The sequence below is a fragment of the Maniola hyperantus genome, chromosome 20 (genome assembly GCF_902806685.2).
Source record: "Maniola hyperantus chromosome 20, iAphHyp1.2, whole genome shotgun sequence".
Classification (NCBI taxonomy): Eukaryota; Metazoa; Arthropoda; class Insecta; order Lepidoptera; family Nymphalidae; genus Maniola; species Maniola hyperantus.
This window is the reverse complement of record NC_048555.1, coordinates 8,318,429-8,327,564: the sequence shown is the minus strand read 5'-3', so window position 1 is coordinate 8,327,564 and position 9,136 is coordinate 8,318,429. Positions and strand designations below refer to the sequence as shown.

The 9,136-nt window shown below is 37.6% G+C and overlaps 1 protein-coding gene across 1 annotated transcript; it reads left to right on the top strand.

The window, feature by feature from the left end:
* The first annotated feature begins 2,509 nt into the window (after window positions 1–2,509).
* On the top strand, window positions 2,510–6,244 carry LOC117991757 (carboxypeptidase B-like). The gene is made up of 5 exons (XM_034979360.2): window positions 2,510–2,532; window positions 2,800–2,899; window positions 3,521–3,616; window positions 4,671–4,904; window positions 5,247–6,244. Exons 2-5 carry the CDS (start codon window positions 2,831–2,833, stop codon window positions 5,859–5,861), a joined length of 1,014 nt encoding a protein of 337 aa, XP_034835251.1. The 5' UTR covers window positions 2,510–2,532; window positions 2,800–2,830; the 3' UTR covers window positions 5,862–6,244.
* The last annotated feature ends 2,892 nt before the right edge of the window (window positions 6,245–9,136 follow it).

Genomic DNA, 9,136 nt, shown 5'->3' with positions numbered 1-9,136 from the left:
ATGTTCAACTTAGTAATAATTATCTACTTCAAATTGTTTTTAGCAAGTAAAATTAAACAGTTTCAAGTAGATAGTTATTATCTTTAGTTCTTAAATAAAAGAATTTTAGTCATGTCAAAAATAACTGATATTCCTCTTTCCCTTCTAACTAAATACCATAAATACCTAACTCAAAACTGGTGCTAAAATAATATAGTACGATCCATAGATTAATAAATTATTGGTCTCGCTCTGCTCCCAATAAACTAAAATTGACAGGTCTAAAAATCTAGTGCTATACTTTTCCGTAGAGAGCATTATGAAAGCTATTATGTATGGAATTTAATAGCACTGTAGCAATCATCTATTTGTACATACTACTGCTTTGTACCTACACATAAGAATATCCTTATAGTGACCAATTGTGTTTCCGGTTTTGAATAAAACGGAGGTTTTCATGAAAAGGTCCGTGCTCGTAAATATAAAATCTGGCGAAATACCTATTTATTCCCGTTCAAAAATAAGGCACAAAAGATTTTCTTTGAATATAAAAAGTACTTATGTAAAGGCTTTGTAAGCTACTTAGTGATCGTTAGTGCGAATTGTATATTACGATGTTCCCAGGTAGCCTAGCGAACCAGTCTGTGGAGGAAAATTAAAAATATAACCTCAGGCTTACACCCGCGAGTGGGTGTAGCAAAGGCGTTATACCACTTCCAAGTGGTCAATGACCTCAATGCTGATCGTATATTAGACTAAGGCCATACGATACGTTTAACAGTACGTTACGGCGCCGCCGCGTCGCCCGCACCGCTAACGGAACGCATCGCGTGGCTTCACCGAGTACTGACGCACCGCACGCGTTGTCTGCGCCGTAAAAACTAAAAGAACGCGAATTTATCTGGTCACATTTACGTAATATTATAACTATTATTCTTTTCCCTCCTACTAAGTATAAAACTTGTGTTAGTATAGTAGGTATGATAATGTTGCAACCAGTAGGATTTGGGCCTTTCTTATAATAACATTACTTACTCTCCGATGGGTGCCTAGTGCCTACTAATTTTTAACGTCTACTATTCAATGTCTGAGATTATCATGTTTTCTGAACTTATCAATAATTATTGCGTTCGGCGTATTCGGTTTTTGTTGCTCATGAGACATGTGTGGCGCGTGCGGTACGAATCTAATGTACGATCAGCATAAATCGCGGTTTTTTTAAAAAGGCTTTTAACAATTATTCAAAATCCCTTCGTCATCTCAAATGAAACCTAGTTTGAACTAAATACCGGATACAATCTAGATTAATAATGTTCTTAAATAACTCAACAATTTTATCTAGAATGCAAAAAAAAGTGGATAAAGTTTTGTTTTGCCCAATTCACAAATTCTTCAATAGTTGAATTATTAATTTAAAAAAAAATTGCAACACACTCGAGAGTAGAATATCGTACATTATGTTCGTACTTACCTTTGTTTGAATGCAAAACAAAAATGTAATGTAAAAACCTGTTTTTAGGGTTCCGTATCTCAATAGAAAAAAAGGAACCCTTATTGGATCACTTCGTTGTCTGTCTGTCTGTCGTGTTAATCAAGAAACCCGTACTTCCCGTTGACCTATAATAACGAAATTTGGCAAGTAGGTACATCACACAAAAATTTAAATGTGTTCATGAACAAATAATTAATTAGCATTTTTAACTTTCAAAGTAAGATTACTATACCAAGTGGGATAGGCATCATATGAAAGTGTCCTACCTGTAAATTCTAAACCAGATTTATTTTTATTTTTATGCATAATATTTTTTGATTGATCGTGCAAAATGTCGAAAAAATACGACTGCAGTACGGAACCCTCGGTGCGCGAGTCTGACACGCACATGGGTCGGTTTTTCTTTTTTTGGGTTCCGTACCTCAAAAAAAAAAGGAGCCTTTATAGGATCACTTCGATGACTATCTGTTTGTCTGTCTGTCATGTCTGTCCAGAAACGCGTTGACCTAGAATCATAAAATTTTGCACTAGCAATGTAGCTCAAAATTTGTTCTCAAAATAATCAGTTTACTAAAACAGATCAAGATATTCTTGCAAATTTTTACTATACTGGTTTGAGATTTCTTGTACGATGGTGCGGAACCCTTCGTGTGAGAGTCCAAATCGCACTTTACCGGTTTTATTGAAAATGTTACAATAAAACTTTTGTTGCCACTTATGTCTGTAAATCCAGATCGAAATTTAATCTTTTTATAACAGCAATATAAAACTTTATTTCTAACGTATTGATTTTTATTCTAGCAAATGCGCATGTAATCGAAATTTAATCGTGCTTACCTTTATCATGTTTAAACTAACATGATTTATTTATTTATTTTTTATTTAAGCTAAAAATATGAATTATTTTGTAGTTTTCAGTTTTACATCAGGTAAGGTACAATTTAAATAAGTATTTCAGTTATATAGAATAATGAGAATGTTGATTAAATTATTACTGATATTTTTTTATTATTTTATTTAGTGTTATTGATATTAAACACAGCAACTGCGACTCAATGTGGGTATGTAAAAAAAACATTAAAAACCTCCTAGCTATAGTCCGCGACAGGTTGAGATAGCAATCGGGGTATGAGGTGGGGGGACCGGAGGCCCCGCACACCCGCACATCACCCGCGTTCACCCGCACTGGGTTAGAGCGGGGGCTGTGCGGATGTCGAAGAGGAGGAGGAGGGGAGGGAGGGGTTCCCCTCTCCGATTGCCATTTCAACCTGTCGCGTACTCAACTCCCAGATCTGAAAGTAAATTATAGACTATTGATGTCTTTGTAGATGTAAATACTTAAGGCCGTGCTATAAAAAGATGTTAAAAGATTTGCTACAACCCGATGAGGATCCCTGTATTGAAAATGTTTCGATTGGTGCCAGTACTGTAAGTATCTAAGCAATAAAAATTATTAGTAGGTATTATAATATAATTTGGAACATGTGGACCTATTGTTCACTTTAAAGGACTGGATTTTAAGACGCAATGTTCTATCCTTTTTTTTAATAAAGACCCGCGTTAGACAATACTTTACCTGATTAAAACCGGGTAGTAATTATGTGGTCAAAGATAAATGATTCAGAAGATACCTATTCATTCTTATATTAAAGGTAACTGGGTTCTAAGATTCAGTACAGACAGATTTCGTATTCGTAAGGATCAAGCCCTATCTATGCGTATAAGGAAAAAAAGCGCTATTCGCTGGGATTACCTAGTTGGAAAATGGACTACAGTGAAATTGTGGTGTAATAACATTGTGGTTTAAACAGTACGTCGATTTCGTAAAACCTGCATCAATCATTATTACAATCTCAATTGCTGTGATTGGCTATATTTGTGCGATTTTTGTTGCAACAATGCATTGTAGCCAATAGTGAGCGAGAGTCAACCAATCAGAGGTGATTGCGATCGTGACATTGTAGCTGTCATTCTACCGCAATCGAGCAGCAGGTAAGATGAAACAAGAAGAAACAGTACTTAACATTAAAACAAGGCAAATATTTTCAGGTCACAATATTTCTGAAAGCAATAAGTGAATACTGTGAACGCGTCATCAAAGTGTACAGTAACAGCACAACCTATGAAGGCAGAAATTTGTACGAGGTAAGATAAACGTACCTACACGCGAAAAGAAGTTAGTATACTAGTGCTCTCTCCCATTTTGTCATCATCATCATCATCCTCATATTAGCCTGTGGACGTCCACTGCTGGACATAGGCCTTCCCTAAAGAGCGCCACCACACCCGGTCCTCAGCCTTCCTCATCCAGCCACTTCCCGCCAGCCTCTTTATATCGTCGGTTCATTGTGCTGGAGAGCGTCCCACACTATGCTTGCTTAGGTAAATGCGTTCCCTGTTGGATCAGGGGAAAGGGGATTTATAATTTCTGATAGATATACCGCCAAGCGATTTAGCGTTCCGGTACAATGCTGCGTGGAAATCGATTAGAGTTGTGGTATTGGTTTGATTGTACCGACTCTTTCCAAGTTAAAATGTTTCGTCACTTACTACTACCAGCTGAGAACGTTGACAAGGTACCTCTCATCTATTAAAAAAACTCGCATGGAATGCTTTTTTACTAGCAGAAAATAAAATTATTATAGAAAAGCGTGAAAAGCTTTAATCATTAGAGCAATATTAGGTAGAGAGAGCCCAAGAGGGCCAGACCTTCGTTATTTTATAAAAGCTGAAAGTTTTTCAGCTTATTGTTTCCAATTTCTCCTCGGTGTTTCCAACACAGGCAGGAACGATCTGCGACTATGAAGTTTGGATCATGGTGGCTTTTAGAGATAACAGGTAATAAAGGTGTGAAAAATATTACGTCAAAGTATATACCTAGTGTAATTTTTTATATTTTCTTTGGAACAGTATTAGAAATCACGTTGCAAGCATTACTCTCTATTCTTGCGATCATTCGTGCCAAACGTCCTTCTAGAGAGAAACAGCATTAGCCACAAAGCAAAATAAGAAGAAGAAGAAGAGAGACAGCAAATGAACTATAGCATTGTTACTGCTGTCGCGTTGCTGTCGCTACTGTAACATTTTACGTAATCACCCTGCCGGTTTCCGGTCTGTTGCTGTTGTGCTCTTGTGTTTTGTTCAGGCTTGAGTCCATATAAACAGAGACAGTACATGCGCCTTATGTTGATATTTTCAGGTAGTAATAAACAGTACCCAGCCATCAAAATCTGATACAGAAAATAATCAGGATGAGAATAAGCCCGTCATTTTTCTGGAAGCTGGTCAGGACGGTGGTACAGAGTCAGTGGAGCTGGCGCTGTTTGTGATAGAACAGCTGGTGGCTTGCGGCGAGAACAAGGATATGATCCAAAAGGTTCAGTGGGTTATCCTACCTTCAACCAATCCGGATGGTCAGGAATATGCTAGGACTGTAAGTATTTATAAATATATATATTATTAACAGATATATATAATATATTAATAATATAATATAAGGACGGGAAGAACGACGTGCACTTGAGGAGGCCTTTGTCCAGCAATCCTAATCATTAATATACATATACATATAATATATTAGGATTAGGATTGCTGGACAAAGGCCTCCTCAAGTGCACGTCGTTCTTCCCCGGTGTTAGGCGAGCCTCCTCGTCGGACCAATGGGATGGTTGTCTTGCAAAGTTTATTTGTTCAACTTGTAGAATAGATGTTTAAAACACCAGAAAGCTAGAGAGGTGTGCACTAACTAATAAATACGATTTTAATTATTTTATAGAAACGCGAACCATGGAAGAAGAACTATAGGCTCAACGGCAAAGATTTTATATCTTTTGGTGTAGATATAACTAGAAACTTTGATGACTCGTGGGGGGATTGTCCCACTGTCAAAAATGCATTTTCGCAAGACTATCCTGGTGCAAAAGCGAACTCAGAGAATGAAACCGCTTTTATAAATGACGTCTTTGCCAGATACAAATCTAGGATAAACACATACGTTTCGTTTAGACGTGACGGTCATGCTATATTGTACCCGTTAGCCAGCCGAAATATCAGAATCACTGCGATAGATAAAGTGACAAAAAGAGCTGGAGATATAGCTGCGAAGGTGAATCAAAGAGCTGGAGGCATTCAATGGTTCGTTAATCAAAGTATCTTCGCTATGAATGGAAAAGAACACTGTGGCCATAGCGTCGACTTGGCGTATAACAAGTATGATATCACATATGCGTTTGAGATGCGTGTATTTCCCGAAACGGACAGTCGCATAATGTCAAATTTCCTAACTCTACCGAAGGGACACAAAGTCTCTCTCAGAACAGGATACTTTAGTGGTATCAGAGAACTCTACAAATTGGTAGTTAATGATGTAAGTACAAAACAGAAGAGCTAAATAAAGTTATGGAACCTCTAAAATTGTTTATGTAAGCACACCACGATCACCCGAGGAGTAAATAGGTCACGTAAGCTGCCATGCATCTCGCGAGAATTACATGTTATGAAGGTCTCAGGCTCCTGGTTGACAAATGGAGCATGAAAAATTGTTGAATTGGGTCAAAATTATGTACTTATGCTGGCACCTATTATGATACAATATTTATTTACTACATAATGGTATATCTACGTTTGTAGGAGTCACTTTTCCACTTTTCGGTAGGATGTCGGTCATGCGCGCTGGTGGTGGTTTAGCGCGCCTGCGCTAGGGGTGGGGCCCGTGTCCGTTCAGCCCGCTAGCACTCTGTAGTCGGCCGTGGTGGCGGCGACGCGTCTTCTTCCAACTCCTCTCAACACCTGCACTCCTAGTACCGCGATAACTCAGCCGCCACACGCGAGCAAACCGTACCATTTTCCTTCGTTCGTTTTTTTCGCATTTCTACTTAATTTGTTAAAAATATTATTTTTGGAGTGATTTTATATTTTTCAGTTCTTTAACTAAATAAAAGCCTGAAAAAACTATATATTATGATTGTTTTCTGTAATTAATTTTTGTGTATTAAAAACCATCGCTGCTGCATGCCAGAGGGTCACTGTGCGTCGATGGTAAGTTAGTTTAGTATGATAGTATTTCAGAAGCTCTTACGAAAGCTACGAGGCTACGAAGAAATAAAACTTCGGTTGGTTCTTTCACACCGGAAAAGGTTTGTAGCGATGGGCGGAAGGCGGTCCCGTCGGCAACAGGTTGCAAGGCTTTGCAGGCGTCGTCGGCGAGCAATTTCCGCCCGTCGCACCTCGACATTTTGTTAACTGGTAATAAACTCGGCATAAAACAGAATTGTGTGCTAATTATCAACAAGGGACTAATTATTTTGAATATAATATGGACCGGACATTTCTCAGACAAATTGCTTCTAAAATTAGAAAAGAAAATTAATGTAATAAGTAACACAACAATAAAATATGAATGTCGCATTTAATTGTTTAATACTTTATTGTTTTGCATAATTGAAACATACTAACTCGAAACGTAACCTTCTTGCCTATAAAATTAAAGTTATACACAAGATAATCTCAGATAAGGTCCATAATATATAATACTAGCTGATGCCCGCGACTTCGTCCGCGTGGATTTACGTTTTTCAAAATCCCGCGGGAACTCTTTGATTTTCCGGGATAAAAAGTAGCCTATGTCCTTCCCGGTTCGGTTCGGTTAACCCGTTGGGCCGTGAAAAGCTAGCAGACAGACAGACAGACAGACACACTTTCGCATTTATAATATTAGTATGGATGAATCTCTCTATATATAAAAATGAATCGCTGAATGTGTTGCTGATCGCAAATCTCGAGAACAGCTGAACCGATTTCGCTAATTCTTTTTTTATAATATTCCTTGAAGTACGAGGATAGTTCTTACGCAGAGAAAGAAAAAGAATCGACTGTTAGGCGGTACGAAGTTCGCCGGGTCAGCTACTTGTGAATAAAAATGCACTTACATAGGTACTTACTACCCTACTAATAATGTAAAACTCAGATTAAAATAAATAATTGATGTATGGACTGTTACGGAAAGGAAACAATTAAATGGCAATCATCATGATCAACCCATCGCCGGCTCACTACAGAGCACTGGTCTCCTCTCATAGTGAGAAGGGTTTTGGCCATAGTCTACCACGCTGGCCAAGTGCGGATTGGCAGACTTCACACACCTTTGAGAACATTATGGAGAACTGTCAGGCATGCAGGTTTCCTCACGATGTTTTCCTTCACCTTTAAAGCAAGTGATATTTTAATGACTTAAAAACGCACATTACTCCGAAAAGTTAGAGGTGCGTGCCCGGAATCGAACCCCCGACCTCCGATTGGAAGGCGGACGTCTTAACCACTAGGCTACCACAGCTTCGGCAAATGGCAATAGTATCGCGTTTTCTTTTACTGTTTGCAATTTTTTGTAGCTAGGAGTATGAAAATGAGGACAAATATCGATTTTCCTTTAACATTATCAGTACTAGTAGGTAGGTACATTTAGGTCAATGACTTATTGTTTAATGACTTTCATGTGTTAGTAGGTATAGTCTTTCATGTATCAGAAAAAAAGAAATAGGTACACAGATACCTAATCCCTTAATTTTTTTAACTATGACGTATAAAATTACACTACGAACTGCATTATAATTGTTTTATACGCGAAAAATAACCCGAATGCTTTCTAGTTCAATTCTTTGATGGTAAAGACTGCTAGAAGTGATCACTACATCACAACTGAGACGATTAAAAAACTGTTCAAGTGCGTGTCAGGACACGCATAAAGTAGGGTTCCATAGGCATACATACTAGCTGCTGCATTAAACCTTGGCAGCCATTAGGTACTTCTATAATAATACTTTATTTCCAAAAAGTATATAAGATGATAACTTCATAATGATTTTAAAATTCCTATTAAAGTGTTATTCCAAGAGGTGAATAAATTTTTTTAACTCACGTTTCTACGTTCAGGAGGTACTCTAATTTTTTTTAATATACCTATCTACGTAGGCATCTGTGCATTAAAATATTTTTTTAACTGTAGTAAACTAAAAGCTTATACAGTTTTAAAGTTTAATTTATCGCTGTGACACACAGACAGATGGACAGAAGGATTATAAGGGACTTGAACCGTTTCAAACGGATGATCTCAATTTTTATTTTTGAAAAACTCAATTATAGTCCCACGAAAAAAACCAGTTAAATATTGCATCTGCACTCTGCAACTAAATTGACGGGAAACTAGTTATTAAAAAACAATCAGTCAGTGAGTCAGGCTTACACACGAAGGGTTCTGTACCATCATACAAGAAAAAACACTTTTCAGTTTTTTTTAAATTTTCATGGCGGCCATTATGAAATTTTTATTTATTGTACAGCGACTACAGAAATACACATTCTGTGAAAATTTCAACTCTCTCTCTCAACTTCTTCTTCTTTGTCCTCGCCTTATCCCGTTACGCGGGGTCGGCTTTTTTTATCATGCGGCGCCATGTAGTTCGCGTGTTCGCGTCTTCGTCATTGAGGCCGAGGCGTTTCATGTCCCTTTGGACATTTGTCATCCAGGTAGTTGGTGGTCTTCCCCTACCCCTCTTTCTTATAGCCATGGAAAGGCACTTTTTCACAACATATTCGTCGGGCCTAAAAATTTCAACTCTCTACCGTATATAATATAAAATTATATATATTTAAATATAAAAATAGTTATAA